The sequence below is a fragment of the Mus musculus genome, chromosome 10 (genome assembly GCF_000001635.26).
Source record: "Mus musculus strain C57BL/6J chromosome 10, GRCm38.p6 C57BL/6J".
Taxonomy (NCBI): domain Eukaryota; kingdom Metazoa; phylum Chordata; class Mammalia; order Rodentia; family Muridae; genus Mus; species Mus musculus.
Window position 1 is genome coordinate 71,218,022 of NC_000076.6, and position 20,523 is coordinate 71,238,544.

Sequence of the window (20,523 nt, forward strand, 5' to 3'; positions counted from 1 at the left end):
AAACCCTTGCCTGCCCACACGCGGTGCCTCGTCACCCTTGAAGCCAGCAACTAAGTAGCTAGGGAAAGCATACTTCCTCCACACGTAGACCGCTGTGCCTTCCAAATGTTCCGTGGCCTGTCTGAGGAGCCACACTGCAATCACATCTGGGACCTCTGTTTCCCGACCCTTGTAAGTACTGGAGACATGTCAGGAGGCGCAGGAAGAGCTAAGGCACCAGGAACCTCAGCCAGCTCCCTGTATCTTTGGAGGAATTGGGGGTGGGGGTGGGGAGTAGGCTATTACCTGAACAGGAAAAGGTATCTCCTGGCTTAAAAACAGAGGCAACTGAGCAAGAAGAGAGATGTGTATAGCCCCAGGGACTTGAGCTGGTCATCAGCCTGAGCCCTTGGATTTGTCAAATGCTGCCTTCTGCTGCCCTCTAGTGTTTGCGGAACAAACTGCTTCTCCACCTGATACTAAGAACTCCCCCGATGCCAGGAAAAGCCTCCCAGACTAGTCGACAAAATTACAACTCATCTGATCAGTTGACATTCGGGTCACACTTGCCCCAAATGTTACTGTCTTAGCTCTCCTGCTGTAAGATATTTATCCTCTGTAATTAGAGGGGTTCATGATGTCATGGTTCTGGTGGGCTATGGCTTCCCAGGAAGCCGTACTAGAAAGCATCTGATTTGTTGCACATTTGCTTGTCTTGACAAAGCCCTGAGCCCTGCCCCCACCCCACCCGTCATCTCCACGGTTGGAGATTGGAGGGTAAGATCTGTGTTTTTTTTCAGGACTCAGCCAGTAAGAAACAAGTGGCCGTCAACAAGCAGAGTCTTGAAATGACAGACTTGTTACCAACCAACAAACTGAAGTCATTGTGTTGACAGTTTTCAATCTAGAGACTCGATGTACCAATCAGAATTGTGGAGTCTGATCTGCTGAAGTATCCTGCCTGCCTCCCTGGTTAGGTCCCCAGTGTTGCATCTGGGATTCCACAGGATGGAGGGTCTGTCTGTCTGGCCCAGTGGGTAAGACTGGGAGCTGCTACTCCTGGATTAGCCTTCCATCACCGTCTCTCTCTTTCCCTCATCATCATTTGTGTTAAACTAGAGCCTGCTTTTAGATCTTCCTATAAGGAAGACGGCCGAGAGCAGGTCTCTTTGGACAATTTGGTTCTGTCCACAGTAGGGCAGAGGTCAGCAGCACATTTATCAACTCTCCCTTTGCCTACGGCCCCTTCAGCACACAATTCTCTTTAAGTCTCTACCCAGTCGGCTTCCAAATGGGTCTTCAAAACTGCCCTGAGTGTGGCTTCAGTGCCTTTTGTGAGAACTGTCTCTACCCCAACACCACGCTCTCTGAGAACCTCTAAATATTTGCAAACACTTTGACACAGTTTCAAACCACCGCAAGCTGGAGATGTCAACAGAAACCACTTCTTAAATATTCTGCTTAGCCAGCAAAGCCTTTTAGCTTCCAGGTGCCTGGGCTGTCCCCTTCCTGCCTCTCCGAAGCACCAGGCTGTTAGGAGAAAGGCATTTATTTGCAAACAAGGCCAGACAGAGATCAGAGGTCCCCTGCATGGCTTGGGGACACACACCACACTGTCATCACACACATCTGCTGTTTGCTTTCCTCCTGGGGAAGAGATGGGCTCCCCTTGAGGCAGAGATGATGAAAGGCTGCAGGGGGGTAGGGGTGAAGGCATGGGGGGACGGGACAGGGTGACAGCAAGCTTGAAGCTGCATGTGGGGTCAGGGCCTGTGTACTCAGGTCTCTTGGAGGTTGATCTGCTGATCTACTTCAAGGCTTTGGAATCGGAATCCCGGGATGTCGTCCCGCTGGGTTCTCAGGGGAAATTCTCAAGGGCTTGAGGTGGTGGCCTAGCCACAGAAGTGAGACCATAGAGGGACAAACACTTAGAAAAAGAGGCAGTCTCACGCTGTTGTTATGATGAGAACAACTGCCAGACCCCTGTGATGAGCGGGACAGAGGACAGGAGTGTGCCTCTGAGGGACAAGTCAGGGTGGCATAAACAATCATATCATTTGCAGAGAGAATTTCCTGGAAACAAATCAAGGTAGCTGCTACAATACCACAACATGCATTCAGTTAAAGATTATTTGGACCCACATTGCTAGCTGGTGTGTAGATGGAACCACCTGTGCCTGCGACTACAGCGCCACAGATCACAAGTCACAGATGCGAATGCTAATACTCTGCTTTAACAAATCCATCTGGATCACTTAGGAGCAGAAAATGAGATGTGTGAGTCTATTCATTGAAGTGGGTTCTGTAATGCCAAACTTTAGAAACCACCCTTCAATGACCTACTTATGGTATAGCCACAGTGGAACAGGATGCAGTCTAAAAGATGACAGAGCCAGTCAGTGGTGGCACGAGCCTTTAATCCCAGCACTCAGGAAGCAGAGACAGAAGGATCTCTGAGATTGAGACCAGCCTAGTATAGAGTGAGTTCCAGGACAGTCAGGACTATGCAGAGAAACCCTGCCTCGAAAAACCAACCTAACAAATAAACAGACAAAAAGATGAAGTTTCAGATCAGACTGTATATTATGCTATCACTCAAGGCTAACCAAGCAGAGTGAGTCAGGGGATAAAGAGGGACCAAGTTCTTCTGATAAGCAGCCTTCCCTCTCCCACCCCCCCACCGTCAGCTACATTTCCAGAGGTCCCTTCACAGGGTAGGCTGGGTAGAGAAAAATACATACATACATACATACATACATACATACATACACACACACACACACACACACACACACAACCTTTCTTTTTCCTGTGTATCACAATTTGCATGTTAATGAACATAAGACTTAGGCAGGGATTGAGGGATGGCTCAGTGGCTAAAACACTTGTGACACGGATATAAGGACCGGAGTTCACATCCTAGAATCCCATGTGGAACATAGACATACAGGAAGAGAGTTTTGTAACAGGAGAATCTCCAGAGAGCTCAGGCAGGTCAGCTACCCTGTCAGGCTCAGAGGCAAAACTAAGAGGGGCTTGTCTCAAACAAGGTAGAAGAGGGAGTGTAACACCCCAGGTTATAACGAGAGGCACCTTTAGAGACTGTGGTAAGCCTGGCCTCCTCGGGTCTAGAATTGTGTTTGCTAACAGGCTGTTTCATAGCTATTTAATCTAAATTTAAATATTCCCGCTTGGGAGAGAGAAGGAGGCTAACAAAACTCTTTAAAAAGTTATCACTCCATGATGTCATGCCAGCTATGTCATTACCCCAAATTGTATGTCCCAATGTGGCAAGTAGGTGCTTTATAAGAAAACAAAGTTATACATCAAGACGTTCGCAGATACGTTGGTTGGAACACTGGGTGGCCAGCTAAGGCAAAGTGGAACAATCTCTGCTACAGGCCCAGGGTGTTATCTGTCAGCATTCCTAGCCCTTTCATTGGTGAGAGCTAGGGATGTCTCTGTATATTCCAAATGTGCTGCCTACATCTGTTGAAGGGCAGCCAGAGTCTTTGCTCTCTGGAAAAGCTTTCTCAGATAAACATACCCACAGAGCATTCTAAATCCAGTCATGGTAATAGTTAACACCACAGCTATCACAGAACTCAACACCAAATCCCACATTCATTAGCCATGTGACCTGATAAAATAACCTATAGAAAAGGAGCGTCCCCGTTGCTTTGAATAACAGTCTAAATGGCATCCACTAGCCAGAAGTGCTCAAACACAAACCCTGGAGCCTGTGGGTATATCCTTATATCCCATAGGAGAATCCTGGATGACAAGAAGAAACCATCCATGTTAAAGAATAGGAGAGAGAACTTGGGATACAGCGCAGATGGAAGACAAAGTAAGGACAGGGTCAAAGATGCAACCACTGTAAGCTCAGGACTCCCCAGAAGCTCTGAGGAACATAAGATTATTAGGGCTGAGAGGCGGCTCAGTAGTTAGGGGCTCTTGTTGCTCTACCAGAGAACCCGAGTCTGGATCCTAGCACCTATGTCGGGCAGCTCAAGAGCATCTCAAACTCTAGTTTGGGGGATCTGATGCCCTCTTCTGGCCACTATAGGACACTTATGCTCACATGTATTTACATACACATGTACATGGTGCACACAAAGACACAGAGGCACACACAAAACCCACACACCAGTAAAATTGCCAGAACCAGCCCCTAACCCTCTTTAAAAGTCTAGCAAGGAAAGGGCTCCAAAGCAACCAAACTGGACAGCTTGGACAGCTTCTCCTTCCTCCCAAATTGCATGAAAGTGAGTACAATACAGAAGGAAGTAGTGTGGACATCTTAGCTACTGTTCCATCACTGGGACAAGACACTGTGACCACAGGACTTACAGAAGCTTTTAACTGAGGGTGTGCTTACAGTTAGTTTCAGAGGCTGAGTCGAATGTCGTCATGGCAGGGAGCATTCAGCAGACAAGCAGACAGGCAGCCGTAGCGCTGGAACAGTGGTTGAGCACTTAGATCCTGACCCACAAGGAAGCAAGAGTGAGACTAGGCCTGGCATGGGCTTTTGAAGCCTCAAAGCCCACCCCATAGTGACACACCTCCTCCAACAAGGCCACACCTCCTAATCCTTCCTAAACAGGTCCACCAACTAGGGACCTAACATTCAAATGCATGAGCCTATGAGGCCATTCTCATCCGAACCACCACAGTGGATGTCCTGGCTGGCTTTCTGTTGCTAGGATACTCACCAGGACCAACAACAACTTGGGGAGGAAAGGGTTTAAATTACAAGTTACAGCCCATCATCCAGGGAAACAAAGGAGGGCACTCAAAGCAGGAACCCAGATGCAGGAATGAAAGCACAGACCACAGAGAGCCACTGCCTTCCTGGCTTGCTTCCAGGTTCAAGTGCAGCTGGTTTTTTTATACGGCCCAGGCCCATATATGCATAGGAGTAACATGCTCACAGTGGGCTGGGCCCTCCATCATCAGCAATCAAGAAAACACCCCATAGATTTGCCAATAGGCTAATCTGATGGAGGCAATGTCTCACTAGGTTCCTTCTTCCCAAGAGACATCTCAGCGGGTACCAGTAGGATGTCAGCTCCTAGGAGTTTTCCAAGGCAGCTGGGTAGAGAGGGCCAGCATACCAAATGTGATGCAGACACCAAGGTTCTCCAGTCTGAGCAACAAGGCCACCAATCAAGATCAACGAAGGTAATCCTAGAGAACATGGGTGGGGAGGGGTAGACGCAAATGAAAAACTTTGCCCTGTTTGCCCAGCTAGCATTCAGTTTAGGCTGAGCAGAAACTGTGATGTGCTATTATAATGCAGATCAGGCTTCCCAGTCACCAGCTGCCGAGCTGCCAATCGTGGGTGCCTGGGCAGGAACAAGGAGGGAGGGTCTTTTTAAAAAGACCTCCAAGTAATGATGTGGGAATCATACAGCTATCATGTGACCAACACCTGGATCACAGTATAGAACAGAGATGTGTTTAGGGCATAAAACGAGCCCAGAAAATGTAAAAACATCAGAAACCAGGCACAAGGAAATGTGTGGATCTGTAAACAGATGAAATTGCCTGTTGCCTTCCTTCATGCCTGACACGCCAAAGAAGACAATCCACTAGAGAAACAGAATTTAGAGCCTGGGTAGAGACTTGGCTCAGCCGTTAAGAGTACTAAGAACACATACTGCTCTTACAGAGTGTGAGTCCCAGGACCCACATCAAGTGGTTCCCAACTGCTTCAAACTACAGGTCCAGATGGGCCAATTCTCCTCTGGCTTCATTTGGGTCAGTATAGTTACAAACCTGCATACATACACACAAAAAATATTAAAAATAAGAAACCTAAGTTCTTGTAAAGCTATATAGCCTATAAATCTTAAAGGTGCTGGGCAAAATGAACACCTTTAACCCCTCGGGAGGCAGAGGAGGGCAGGACTCTTGAGTTCAAGGCCAGCCTGGTCTATAGTAAGTTCCAGGACAGCCAGGGCTACAGAGAAAACCTGCCTTAAAAAAGCAAAAGACGCCGGGCATGGTGGTGCACGCCTTTAATCCCAGCACTCGGGAGGCAGAGGCAGGTGGATTTCTGAGTTCAAGGCCAGCCTGGTCTACAGAGTGAGTTCCAGGACAGCCAGAGCTATACAGAGAAACCCTGTCTCGAAAAAACAAAAACAAAAAGCAGACAAACAAAGCCCCACAAACCTTAAAGCTAAGAAAAACTGAAAATCCCACAGTGCTACTATAATGAAAACCTCAATGTTTTGTAATGGCGACATATGCATCCACACAGATCTCAACAGGGCAGTTGAGGCCACTCAGGGTAAACTCTATGTAGCTGGAAAGTAAGGTCTGCTTTAGTATTTCTAGAGGAATATTAGCTACTTGTAGGTGTTAGTGGTTTGCATCTGAAATGTCCATCAGAGCTCATGTGCTGGAGGCATGGCTCCTACTTTGTGGTGCAGGTGGTGCCAGCTAGCTTCAGGAAAGACCACAGGGGTTTTCCTCGGGGAACTGGATCTTGCCCCAATGCTTCCTTTTATCCCTTTTCTCTGCTTTCAGTCCACTGTCCACCATGAATAGCCCCTTTCTCTAAATGCTTCCACCATGGACCTACCAAAAGATTCAGAGTCGTGGCCTGAAATCTCTACAGCCACCAGGCAAAAGCAAGCCTTCCCTCCCTCAAAGTTGTGAGGCAGTCTGTCCTACAATGAAACACGGAGAAGTGAAATATCCTCCACTCTATATTATAAAGACACCGAGTTCTAGTTGAGCCCCACAGGAGGTAGTCAGGATTTGAACGCGCCCAGTCCAATTCTTAACCATTCCAAGATTTTCGGCTCTGCCAACCTTTGGCAGAACTGGGGGCTGAGCCAAGGGCTTCAAGGATGTTACGCAGGCTCCTTATCCTAGCGCACGTTGTACAAATTTCAGATGTTAGAAACTTAAAATTTTACAGACTGCAGAGATGGCTCATCATTTAAGTGGGCTGGCTGTTCTTGTAGAGAAGTCGGGTTCAGTTCCTAGGCCCCTCATGTAACTGCAGATACAAGAAATCTGACACCCTCACACAGGAATACATGCAGGCAAAACACCAATGCCCAAGAAATAAAAATAAATTTTTAAAAATTACGTAAGAGATTTTGGGGTAAAACCCAAATCCAAAAATTAAATTCGTTTGTACACACACACACACACACACACACACACACACACCCTGAAGGTCACCTCACATATTTCCAGCTGTTTCCACTTCCTATGACCTGTCACAAAGGCTTTCCTTGCACTGCCAATGCTTAAGGGTTAAGATTAGGAACATTCTGGATCAAAGGATGCTGGGGATTCACCAACTTTTACCATTTTCTATCCAGAAGGAATGTGCAAATACATCTTTTACCATTTGATCCTCTTGGACTTCATGTTTGTATCAGAAACCATTATAGTTTCTAGTGAGTCTGATTTAAATGTTAAAAAAAAAAAAAAACAGGTTTCAAATTCTTGTTTAGCATTTAATTTAAATAATGCAGTTTCTTGGTCAGCATTCCTAACTGTGCAAAAGAATGGTTTTATAATGAATTACTATCAGTGGTTAAATAACGAAAATATTTGATTTGTGAATGATAAACAATTGATGGTTACCAGTTGTGCATAATTTTACCTTTTGCTTAGGAAGTTTTACAAATGAGTAATACATTCATTTTATCTCTTAAGCTCAATTACAAAAAAAGAAATATGTTCTTTACACTTCAAAACATACAGGCACTGTTTTAGCATTTGCAAACTTGTCAGTGACAGGCTGGTGGCAAATTCGGAAGAGGAGGGAGGAAGCCTGATGGTGGTGGTGAGGCAAGCTCTTAATCTCAGCACTTAATCTGAGGTAGGTCTCCGAGTCTACAGCCAGCTGGTCTACAAAGTGAGTTACAGGACAGGCAGGGCAACGCAGAGAAACCCTGTCTCGAAAAACAAACAAACAAACAAACAAACAAACAAAAACAAATAAACAAAACCTGGGAGAAAGGAGGGTTGCTATCAGAGGAAGAAAATTCTTATAATATGGCCAAACAGAACTGATGGGCACTATGGCTCCGTCTGCATTAAAGCTGTGGTTTCAGCGCCCCCTGGTGGTCCAGTGCGTGCGGGTGAACCCAGGAAGGCTTTCTAGCTACTGTACATCCGTATGCTAACACCAGCTTTAAATTCAGAGGTTCACACTTAGACCAACTAGGGTTTGTTGTTTTTAAGGATACTGGAAAACAGGGCAGCCCAATTGCAGTTACATGACAATAAGTAGAAACAGCACTGAGCCCTTGTCAGCTTGTGCAGCTTCACCGCATGCCTTCAGCTCCTCCCAACACCTCCCCGATCCTCTGGCAACTGCTTTTGCTTAAAAGAGACTCTGTCGTTAGAAAACAGGACATGGAAAGCAGATTACAATGTTATCAGTAAGCTTGTTTTACAAACAAGGAAAACCAAACTGAACCAAGTACCATGAGAAGGCTTCCGCCCAGGCCTCTACCTTTCCCATTCCCTTCCCAGACTGAGCTCCGAGTCCTTGAACACTCTGCAGGGTGCCTGGAAAGCTAGGAGCTAAGTAGTTACATCTTAGAGGTCCGGGCATCCCTGTATCGCTGTAGTGCCTGCTGCTCCTGAGTTGCTCTGAAGCACATGGTCAATTCTCTGAGTCACCATTTTCTCCATTCTAAGGACAGCTTGGAGTTAGTTCCTTTCCAGAAACCAGGGGCGTGTAGAGCTCACGTCTCTCCTGGATTTGCACTTTGGAAAGACAGACTGCACTGGTTCACACTGGCCTCCTTCCACCACCTTCAAACTATGGCTTAAACCCATGCCATCCAACAACCCAGAATTCCAATCCACGGGAAAAATTATATTTTCTTAAATTCATCTCTAAAATTCTGATTATCTCTTCTGGGGAGAGTTGCAGTTCTGGGATTTGGATCCAAGGCCTTGTACATTCTAGGCAAGTTTTCTACCCAGCTCAAATACCCTGTTTTACATATATAACTCTTACATCTCTCCTCCATGCGTTCTTCTGTTCCTACCTTGTCAAGTTCAGTGACTGCAAACTTACTTTCCCAAAATGTACAATCTCTAAGCCTCCTCAATACAAAACATACATGAGTATGAACTCTGTTGTCCTGTGTCTCAGAGATCTGCTCAGTGGTGTGGTGGTTGAAGCCATGAGTTCTCTAAGGGCTTATGGGATTTGCCAGCTCAAAGTGGGGAAGACACTTTTTCCTGTGCAACAGTAAAGATTAGGAGGGTCTCGCTCCACACAGTGGTCTTCTGTACTGTGCTACACCAGGATTCCAGGTTAAAGAATATTTTCCTTGCTAACACAGAGAACAGTTAGGCTTATAGGGACCCAGTGATGACCCCAAGATAGGGTGACAATATCACAGAAACATCAAGGACATCTGAGGAAAAGCCTTGCATGGCCAGTGGCCGTGAGACACCATGGTGGCAAACTGTCTGCGAAGGGCCATCCCTGTATGCTGTGGTTTCCCAGTGTAGTCTCTGGAGCACAGAGCACCCACACACAACAAACCCAAGAAAGCATGTGGCTGTGTTCCAAGAAATTCTATTCACAAACACTAAAGATCATATTAATTTTCACACTGATACTTTCCTTTTTAAAAACCTATTTAGAACATAAATCCATTTCTTGATGAGTAGGCCCTGAAGAGCAGTTAGTGAGCTGGACCTGGCTGGCTCACCACAGTTGGCTTTCTCCTGCATAGGCCTTTAGCTGTCATGGATAAGCTTTCAGATTTCTGACTTTGCAGACTTGTTTTTCACATTTTCTCATTTAAAAATTTATACCACACAAGCTCTATGAATACTCTCAAATGAAAAGTAATTTCTAAAGTCCCTACCTAAAATTGAAAAAAAAAAAATCTGTTAACCAAATGGTTCATCTTAAAATACATAATTTCAGAAACATGTTTGGAAAATTAGAGTTTTTATTCTATGCAAGAAAAACCTATGCATAGACTTGGTACATAATTTCTTAATTTGAGAAAGATGTGTAAATCTCTCTGTTACTACTATAAAATGCTATCAGGACATCAGCAATCGCTTATTATATACAAACATCAACTTACACATGATTTATGTCTAGGAATCATTTCATCTAGGAAAGCCTGGCAGCTTCTTTGAAAATGCAGTTATCCACAGCTCTGCCACAGCTGGGAGAGCAGGTCCGGCCTGGGACCCAAGGGCCACACCCATATGTAACGGTCATCAGTGTAAAAACATCACAAAACCACCACACAACTGTCACCAGTGTGAAAGTCACTTCACAGTCTATCTAGCCCATCAAATGCAGAATGATTCACCACTGCATGCAGATGCATGGACAGTCTCCGTTCCAGTTCTTAAGCAAAAGGCAGAACTCAGCATCATCTTCTGTCAAGGCTCAAAGTATTAACAGAAAGTCCATGGCTACAGAAAAATGATCTGAATGTCAAAGGTTAACCACCTTTATCCGTTCTAGTTTGACACTTTAAGGCTTTGAGACCTAACTGGTTTCTTGGGCCTAATCCCAATGACAACTCCGTCTTCCATCTTAATGCTCAGAGATGTCTCCGGATCGTTTCACACTTCGACGGATGAGATCACTTCGTCCAACTTCAGCCATCTGCTCTTCCCAAGACTTCATTTCATTGTCGTAACGAATCCTATCATCTTTAGCAAGCTGAATATATGCCTGAGAAAGAACATGACAATGCTTTACTTAGAAAACAGCAATCCATCTCTGGAATGGAATCTACAGGGACATGATTAGTGTCATTCTCCATGCACCCAGGGGAATACAGAAATCATTTTTATATGTTAGGTGAGACAAGGTTGACAGAAAGTATTCTCCAAGGACTGATGGGCTGTTAGTTTCAGGACTTGGGAGAGAGGAGTGAGGGACAGGTGGGACAAGCCATGTTTATTTACACCGAGTGTAAGGCCATGCTGGTGCTAGCCATGAAGGCAGTCCTGAATGCCACCATCACTGCTGCTGGGCTGACACTATGAGCCAAGCCGTGTCCTAACACATCCTGGGCACTCTAAAGGACATGTACAATCAGAAACTTTTAATACCTACCTGCTTTTCCTCAGGAGACAGATTTTTCCAAGCCTCATTTACAAGCTTCAATTTTCCCTGTAAGACAAGATAGTTAAGATGTACAACTAAGAGAGCAAAGGAGACCATTTATTCCACCAAGAACTCAGCTGCCATTCACAAGCAACAGCAACTGACACGTTTCTACTCAGCTGTGACATTTACAAAATGAGAAAGAATATCTCTTGATTAAAAATGCTTGTATTCAGGTATCCTCCCCAGTCTGTCATGACTGCTTCAAGGCTGTTTTCCTTCCCTGTAGCTGTGTGTTATTCTGAACTCTGTGCCTAGGTGTTTAGGCGCCATCACAGGAACAGAGCAAGCAGCCCTTAATTCTCCTCAGCCCACCAGCTGACCTGAGCGGTGACCTGGGAAAGAGGCCACTTTCCATCCCTTGGGCCTTGTTTACATAAAGTAACAGCAGACAACTTGTGTTGCACACTCCCCCAAACTCCAGTTTAAGGTATAAACGCACGTGGACAAACCCAAAAGAAGGGGACAGCACCAACCCAAAGTGTGGGCAGTGGCAGGCCTGAGAGGTAACTGCAATGACTGACACTGGAGGAGCACCCACTGGCAGTGGGGAGGACCTACAAGGTAAAACCCAAGTTCCTAGGGGCAGCACCAGACAGGTGTCACTGAGAAGGTAAAGCAGCTTAAATGTCCACTCTGGCAGATCCCAGGACAGTCACATTCTCAAGAGTCAGACTGTCCCGGGGAAGAGTGAGCACACTTAAGGGCACCTTGCAGAAAAGCAAGCGAAACATACAGCATCTTGGAGATAGGACCCGGGCTAGAGGAAGGCAGTTCAGAACAAACTAGGATACGAGAGGACAAACTTAGAAGCTCAAAGTCTCAACAGAAATCCACACGCAAAGGAACGCAAACCGGTTTGTGTGTGAACACACATGCACACACGTGAAGGTCAGGACAGCTTGCAGGGCCAGGGCATCAAACTCAGGACAAGCTTGGCTGCATATGTCTTTGACTGGTCCAGATTTTATTTTCTGAGTCTGTGGTTTTGGGGACAGCCTTGAACTACTTTATGTTTATGATCTAGCCTTAACTATCCAAGTGCTGGTTGAAAGTTCACAGAGGCTAAAAGAGCAATTGTAGTTCTGAAATGCTGAAGTAGCATTACTTCCAAACCAGAACTCCATGTCCAATCTAAACATACTGGGGGGGGGGGGGGGGGGGAGAGTGCTGGTGAGATGGCTCAGCAGTTAAGAGCACCGACTGCTCTTCTGAAGGTCCTGAGTTCAAATCCCAGCAACCACATGGTGGCTCACAACAATCCATAATGAGATCTGATGCCCTCTTCTGGTATGTCTGAAGACAGCTACAGTGTACTTACATATAATAATAAATAAATAAATCTTTAAAAAAACAAAAAACAAAAAAATTTGAAATATAACTGCTAAAATGAGAATAAATCAAGAAAAAACAGAAGCAAGAGACTGATGCAGGAGGAACTGACATGCTGGCATACACTCTCAGGTGGCAGCTGCAAATCTGGAATAAACGCGATGCTTCAAACTGAATTATCATCACACAAAATATAGTTATACTAAGTTAGTGACTGAGGTTCAAAAAGGATCATAAATGAAACTGGGTGATTTGAATAATGCTTCTTTTGTAACTATGTGGGGGTATACAACTGCTGACAAGCACCCTGTCAGTGGATACATACACGTCTGTGTTTATGTGTCTATGTGTTCATCTGTATAGACAAGCCTATCTGTGCATGTGTACATTTATATAAGCTCACATGTGTATATCTATGTGTATGGGCATTAGAAGTCTGGGTGGGGTGTTTGCAGTTCTCATGTGGCACTTGCTGGCCTGGAATTCTCCCTGTGATCTAAGCTAGCCTTGACAATGTGATTTCTCCTGCCTCGGTCTCTCAAGGACTGAGACCGGAAACATGAGCCCCTCACTCAACTCAGCCAGTATTTTTAAATGAACAAAACTATAATCAAGTTATATTTCCATTACTAAGGACAGGCCCCATTCGGGCTGCTAGGTAATTCTAGGGGACTGCCTGCATGCTAGAAGCACTGTATTTAAACTTTTCACCTGCATAGTGCTTTCCTATAGCAGCTTTTAAAAACAAAAACATAAACGTACCTAAACCTAAAGTAAACCAGTGGCTGAGGAAATTCTAATGATCAAAAAGCAAGCCTCCACTTCAGTAACACTGAGTCACAAAAAGTAAAAGCCAAAGGACTTCTGCCATGGCCACAGCTGCTACCGCCACCACAATCCTTTGCACTTGTCACTAATGCTTGTGAACAAGTGTACAGGATCACGAACTCACACTGGGAGCTGGAGAAGGAGGGCTCAGAGGTTAAGAGCCCTGGCTGCTCTTCCAGAGATCCTGAGTTCAATTCCCAGCAACCACAACCACACGGTGGCTTATAACCACCTATAATGAGATCTGGTGCCCTCTTCTGACATGCAGGCCAAATGCTGCGTACTAAATAAATAAAGTCAAAAGGAAAAAAAGAAGAAGAAAAAAAAAAAAAAAAAGAATTCACACTGGAGAGTGACACACACTTATTTTCTAGGATTTGAGAACTAACAGTATGATTCTAGATGATGCTAGAATTTGAAATTGTACAAGAAGGAAGAAAGAGTCACTAAATTCAATCCATTTTTCGAAGAGGAAATAAACAATACTGGGTCCTGGAAAACGGCCTGAAAAATCAATTTTCTTGACTTATACTAGATTTTAACTTTTTAAAAAACTTTTAATGGTTAGAGTCTATAAAGCTGTTTCTGTTAAAGGAAATACATTAGAAATAAATACTCATTTTTTTCTAACCTAATCTTGGCTATTCTGGAAAAAGTTTGAGTTTATTGAACACTAAAAAATATATTTTGGGGGCTGGTGAGATGGCTCAACGGGTAAGAGCACTGACTGCTCTTCTGAAGGTCCTGAGTTCAAATCCCAGCAACCACATGGTGGCTAACAACCACCCATAATGAGACCTGATGCCCTCTTCTGGCGCTCTGAAGATAGCTACAGTGTACTTACATATAATAATAAATAAATCTTTAAAAAAAAAAAAGAAATATATAAGTACTTCTCTGCTGTGAGGCAGTCTTATGCCTGGCCTAAACTTGCCAAGGATGACCTCAAACTCCTGATCCTCCAGCCTGTTACTACAACGCTGGAACTTCAGGTATATCAGCATGCCTGGCTCATAACATTGTAACAAATTTCAGAACACTTCTTAGCTCATTTCGGTGAGAGAGGGTACTATGACAAATGATCATTTTCATTCTTGTCTGAGATGATACTGGTGACACAGCCAAAGGCTGACATGTAGATTCTAAGATTAACATTAAAAAAAAATATATATATATATTTGGTAAAATGAGTAAGATTTTAAAATCCCAAAGAAAAGCAATTAAATATCCAGTGCGAGCCTGAGAAGAATCATGCTTTACACATACCCATTAAATATATGCTACACGTAAGTGCAAGGACACAGGACTTGGGAATGACAGACAGATCTAGTAAACTCCGGTGTATGCCCGACAAGCTCAATCAATGCCTGCTGAGCGATCTGGACACCTGTACTTCCTTAAGACAGCACTTTATACAAGGGAAACACAGCTGCTATTGTGGCTTGTGAGGGGAGATGGACACACTTTGAGTCCCCACATTCTTGTGAGCACATCTCCATGCACAGCACAGTCCTGTGGCACAGGTGTAACAAGGAATGAAGAAGAAGGCATAAGTCATACCCAACCCCAGAACAAAACAAAACAACCTGAAGCTCATTCTTTCCAGAGATGCTGACACTTAAAAGCTGCTAGAGTAAAGCTTCTAACACCTCACAGTGTAGAAAATGTTCTCTCTCATAAGAGTAAAGAGTTTATATTACATAGAGTTCTGTGTCTGTGTGCACCATGAAAACAGAAGGATGACTGAATTAGAAATACTTTGAAGTTGTCCCAGTGTGTACCCACAAAGTGTATATGGCAAAGTATGGCAACACACACCTAACTGCATGTGATAGCAACAGGACTTCTGTCTTTTCCAGAGCTGGGAATCAAGCCAAGGCACCATGCACACTAAGCTGGTTCTGCCGTGAACTACATACCCAGCTCCAAGGAAAGAGACACAATACATTTCCATTTGCGATTTTCCTTCATCATGCGACATGAGACAGACCTACAACTTCCTACAGGACTTTAAACTAAAATACACACAAACCTGAGGGCCACCTGCAACTCTGCTTACCTGAGCCGAATCATCCTTTGCCTCCTGGAAGCTTTCAGATACATAAATGTTATATGCTGAACGAGGTCTTTTTGGTTTTCCAAGCAAAATTAATTCCTGAGTAACAAAAATTAGTGTCAGATACAGTTACCAGGAAGCCGAATACTATTTAAAGAAACAATGCATGACAGAATCCAACACTAGATTCTGTTGTGTTTTCCGCCACTTTGTAGCCAGCCTCTTCCCTCCACTTCCCAGTGCAGATGCACAGCACGCACCACCACACCCAGCACGGTGGGATTTGTAAATGAAGTATGCTTGTCACACCTTGGAAGTCAAACTTTGTCAAGCATAACGTCTTAAAAAGCTAATATGGTAAGTTATTGTTCCATACAGAAAGGTTTTTCCTTGACATGTTATTTCTACAGCGTTCATGAACTGAACTGTAGCTTGGTTTTTGTTTTTTTGAGACAGGGTTTCTCTGTGTAGCCCTGGCTGTCCTGGAACTCACTCTGTAGACCAGGCTGGCCTCGAACTCAGAAATCCGCCTACCTCTGCCTCCCGAGTGCTGGGATTAAAGGCGTGCGCCACCACGCCCGGCTGAACTGTAGCAATTTAAAAAACCCATTTCATCCTTTCAGGGCATCCTCATATTGGCCCAACATGCCCACTCTGAACCTGATAAATATGGGACGATTTGTTTTAATAACCTTATCTCATTCCTCCCTTGCATGGCTCAAGCATTTAAAATTTAAAAGATGTGTTCGACTCCTGCCAGCTACCAAGAAGGGGAACTATGGGACGGGCAAAGAGCATCTCTTATGACAGGTCCCATATGTACTGTGATACACACTACACTGCACTTTCCTATCTATTTTCTGTACTTGGAGAGAGTCATAGCAGTGTCTGAATTGACAAAGTACTTAGGTGAGATGGCACAGCAAATAAAGGTCTGTATTGCATAACCCCAGCAAGGGTCAAAGGACAGAATGAACTCCACAAAATTATCCTCTGAGCTCCACACTGGTACCCCTGCCCCCATCGCGCGCGCGCGCACACACACACACACACACACACACACACACTTACTTAAAAAATAAATGGGAGGGGGATCCAGGAGGCATTAGGAGACCAAGGGTATTAAATGTCTAAGGTCTTATCTGCATGGGTTTGACACAGAAACTGTAAGAGAATTCCTAAAGAAAAATGTAGCCTGAATGAAATCAAACAGTGGCCTTGAAGTAAAATTAACACGAGTTGAAAAATAAAAAAAAGTTAACAATGCAGATGTTTTAATAGTTATTTCTTTAGAAGAAAATATGATCCTATCTATCTCAAGGTAAGTGACATTTTTCCTCTGATGTGCTAATGAAGGAATTAGGACCTTTAAAATCCTGATCCCCTCCAGACAATCAAACATGACCGTCCCTCTGGAAGGTCTGGCCTAACCGAGGTCTGACACAGGGGAACTGGCCCGGACTCTCGGCCATGCTGACTCTTCTCCCCGGCAGTGTCTCGGTGATACTCACTCTTCTCTTTACCAGTGCTTTCTTTTTTAACCGTCTCTGCCGGGCCTCCTTCTCCATACCCATCAGCTGACTTGGAGTTAGCTGCTCTTTATACTTGCTCACAGCTTCTTTGTATGCTTTCCACTCAGCTTTAAAATCAGCTTCATAAACCTGTGATGAAAACCTCAAATCAAAATCAATGAACTGGTGCTGCGGGCGAGCTCAACCCATCACATGTCAGGGAAGGACAACTGGACTCAGATAAAGGGAGATGACCAGCCAGGCGAAGACAGATGTGCTCTCAGATGTATTTTTTCACTGCTTGCTAATAATCAAGATGCGAGGACAGCAACTGGCCTTCATTCCTGACCACTGTCAACCACTCACCTGCACTCTGCCCATCCAAATCATCACTTACGAAACAAAAAGGAGAGATTACCTGTGTGGACAGGACCGCTAAGAGGGGAGGTGATACTGAGAAGATGGCTCAGTGAGTAAAGGCCTGCGAATGCTCAGGGTCTAAGACCCTCATAATGGGGGGCGGGGAGGGGCAGACACGGGTGGGCCCCTGGAGCTTGCTGGCCAATCAGCCCACTCAGCTAGCAAGCTATGAGCACATGCAGAAACCCTGCCTGTCCACTGAGCAAACACACACCCTATCTACACAACTGTCAGGAAGCTGACAACAGGAACGCTTACCTTTTTTTCTGCTTCTGGTAGCTCCCTCCACAGGGCTGCAATTTTCCTAACCAATTCTGAAAGTTTTGCATCTACAAATAGAATGGATTAAAAATGGATGTCTCAATTTTATTTCTTAGAGGTTAACTTCTACAACCTTTTGAAAATAGCCTAGTGGCTCTAAAGGCAGACTAATTACATGCATCTCTACACCATACAAATATAATTTTATCAGGAAATGCTAGAAAACTGATATTAGCTTTAAGGAGTATGTTGTAGATTACCAAAACCAGTCCTTGGAAACCCACTGCTAGAGTAAAATAAGCACTTGGGGAAGCACCTGCTTCAAGTTCAGGATGTCTGCATTTTAATTCAAATATTCTGTCATGTCTTTACTGTTAGTAAAACCCAAACAAACCACAAACATGTGCTGCTCACACAATAGCACTTCGCACTCCAATTACAGAAGTACCATTCAGATATAACACTGCTGTAAAAAATAATCCACCCATCTCCATTTCTCCCTCATTCTTAACTGAGGATACAGCTGCTTCATCAACCATGTGTTAGTGCCAAGTCTTCCATTTGAGAAGACAGGGGAATTCCTATAAGCATGTCTCTTCATCTCCTATCTACAAGGTAAGAATTTCAGTCTGATTTCCACTAGCATCCTTCGAGGTACTGGAAGTAAAAGAACTTTGGAAATCCTAAGGACTGACTTATTAATCAGCTACTACCTTTACACCGTATAATCAAATGAAGGCCCTACAACCCTTTCTTAGGCTTCCTGGAAAACTTTTCTAGTTGTAGATCTTTTTCCCACCTTCAGGAGCTTAGATAATTTCCAGTTAAGTTAATGATTTATACAGACCATTATTGTATTATATAGAACACTTCCCGATAAGTTATTTTATTGCACCTTAGACATTACAAACAAGCAACTGCCCAGGACAACTAGGCCTCAACTTTATCTCTTTTCTCTACAGTGCTCTTCACTCTACATGCTTTTGGTTTTTTGGTTTTTTTGGTTTTTTTTTTTAAGATTTACTCATTTTATGTATATGAGTACACAGTGGCCGTCTCCAGACACACCAGAAGAGGGCATAGGATCCCATTACAGATGGTTGTGAGCCACCATGTGGTTGCTGGGAACTGAACTCAGGACCTCTGGAAGAGTCAGTGCTCTTATCCACTGAGCCATCTCTCCTGCCCTCTACATCTTATTTTAAAACTATTTTTCTCATTTATATTTAAAGAACTTCTATTAGTTAAAAAAAAACTTATACAGACTACCAAAGAAAATGACTGTACTAGATGCTCTGGTAATGCAAATCAAAGATTGCAATTAAAAAAAAAATCATATCAGAGAAGATCATAAGCCCCAAACTCCTTACCTGGGTGTTTAGCTTTAAATTTGGGTAGCTGTTCTGTGGAAAATCGAAGGTATGAACTCATAGGTTTCTTTGGATAGCTACCCATGCTGGAAAAACACTTCGGAATACAGACAAGACTACACACAAGTAAAAAGAACGGAATGTCAGATACGTGTAACAGTCATACACAGATCTCAGATTCTAAGTACAAAGTCAGCCAAGGTGCTGTACATCCAACACCTCCACCTAAAATGCTAATAACTAGCCCAGCAGTTGTGGCACAGGCCTTTAATCCCAACATTCTAGTGGCAGAGCAGGTGGATCTCTGTTAAGTCAATGACAGCCTAGTCTACAAAAGGAGTTCTAGGACAGCCAGGGCTATGCAGAGAGACCCAATCTTTTAAATTAAAAAAAAAAAAAAAGTCAACCAATCAACCAAAAAAATATATAATCGTAATAACCTTTGAGTGCATTTCCCTTCCCTCTGCTGTGCTAAGAATTCAATTAAACGCAAGGGGCTTCAGCTGTATAAGCTCCATAACCGACTTACTTTAACAACCTACCCTAAGCAAAAAAATAAAAGAGGTTGCAGGGCTGAGGCTTGCAAACAGGGCAGGTTTGGGTGACCTAGCCAAACCAAAGAGGGGTGAAGCAAGTCCTAGCATCATGGGTGACCTAGCCAAACCAAAGAGGGGCCTGCAGGGCTAAAACAAGTCGTGGCATCCTGGGTGACCTCCTGGCAGCGTCCGGGCGAGCGTTCCGCGCCACAACTTCAGGGCCCGCCTCCAAGGCAGAAGGAGAGCGCCCTAGGCGCCGAAAGGTAGAAGGTGACAGGAAGTGGGGTCGGGTACCAAAAGGCGCGAGACCCCAGGCGGCCCGGAGGACGAGGGTGGGACGAGGGCAGACGGACGCCTGAACGAACGGCGTCCCTCGCCCGCGGCCTACCTGATAGACGAGGGGATGCGACCCCCGCAGCCCGCGCACATCTCGACCCCCGTGCGCCCCAGTGCTTTTAGCACGCTCCACATTCCCCGGAACAGCGCCATCGCTCGGGCCGACGAATGATGGCCCGGCGCCGTCCGGTTCGTCTCACGCAATACGGTGCCTATGGACTGCCACACTACCAGCGTGGGAACTCCGGGGGCTTGTTATCATGCCCGCCGCGCGCGGGGTACTGTGGGAAGCCCGGACTTCCGGTCCGCGGCAGGAGGCGGGGAGGACAGGAGGTGCTGTGCGTCCCCCACCGCTCAGTGGGCGGGGCCGGGCCGAGGAGGGGGCGGAGCCTGAGGCTAGGGAGGGTGGGCCTGGTCTAAGGTGGGTGTTGCTGAGCGGCGGCTTACCCCCAGGCCCCTGCCATGTGTTCTCCTGGGCTGCCTGCGTGCTGTTGCTGGACCATGGGCCTGGGCTGCCTACTGAGCTTCGTGACGCTGGTGCTGCGGCTTGTGTCACAGTGCCTGGCTACTGAAGTTAGAGATCCGTGGTACTGCTGATGCCCCAACAGCAAACTGCATGTTTCATGAGTCCGCAGGAAAGCCCACAAGGCTACTGGAGGGGTGGAAGAGAGGGAGGAGTGGTCTTGAAATGGATCGCCTTATTTATCTTCTCTTTAACAATTAATAGAAAGGAATGAGGGTTCCCAAGATGGCCCAG

General features: G+C 45.1%; 1 protein-coding gene across 2 annotated transcripts; it reads right to left on the minus strand.

Moving 5' to 3' along the window:
- Nucleotides 1-7,446: 7,446 nt before the first annotated feature.
- On the minus strand, nucleotides 7,447-20,307 carry Tfam (transcription factor A, mitochondrial). Of its 2 annotated transcripts, none has more exons than XM_017313918.2 (7): nucleotides 20,214-20,307; nucleotides 18,895-19,010; nucleotides 17,522-17,592; nucleotides 16,844-16,993; nucleotides 15,336-15,431; nucleotides 11,066-11,122; nucleotides 7,447-10,678 (listed from the first exon to the last, which is right to left on the minus strand). In XM_017313918.2, the coding sequence occupies exons 1-7, from the start codon at nucleotides 20,267-20,269 to the stop codon at nucleotides 10,538-10,540; spliced, it is 687 nt and encodes a 228-aa protein (XP_017169407.1). In that variant the 5' UTR covers nucleotides 20,270-20,307; the 3' UTR covers nucleotides 7,447-10,537. The 2 variants fall into 2 exon arrangements, with proteins under 2 accessions (XP_017169407.1, NP_033386.1); NM_009360.4 differs by lacking the exon at nucleotides 20,214-20,307 and adding an exon at nucleotides 19,819-20,023 and having other exon boundaries at nucleotides 7,456-10,678.
- Between the last annotated feature and the right edge of the window lie 216 nt (nucleotides 20,308-20,523).

Bases quoted from the DNA above. Each gene is read 5' to 3' on its own strand.
- Tfam (NM_009360.4), bottom strand. From the start codon at position 19,919: ATGGCGCTGTTCCGGGGAATGTGGAGCGTGCTAAAAGCACTGGGGCGC. The intron at 19,011-19,818 runs GTAGGCCGCGGG...ACTTGTGTGTAG, and splicing joins CGCATCCCCTCGTCTATCAG to TCTTGTCTGTATTCCGAAGT. The intron at 10,679-11,065 runs GTAGGTATTAAA...GTTCTTTCTCAG, and splicing joins TGTCTCCTGAGGAAAAGCAG to GCATATATTCAGCTTGCTAA.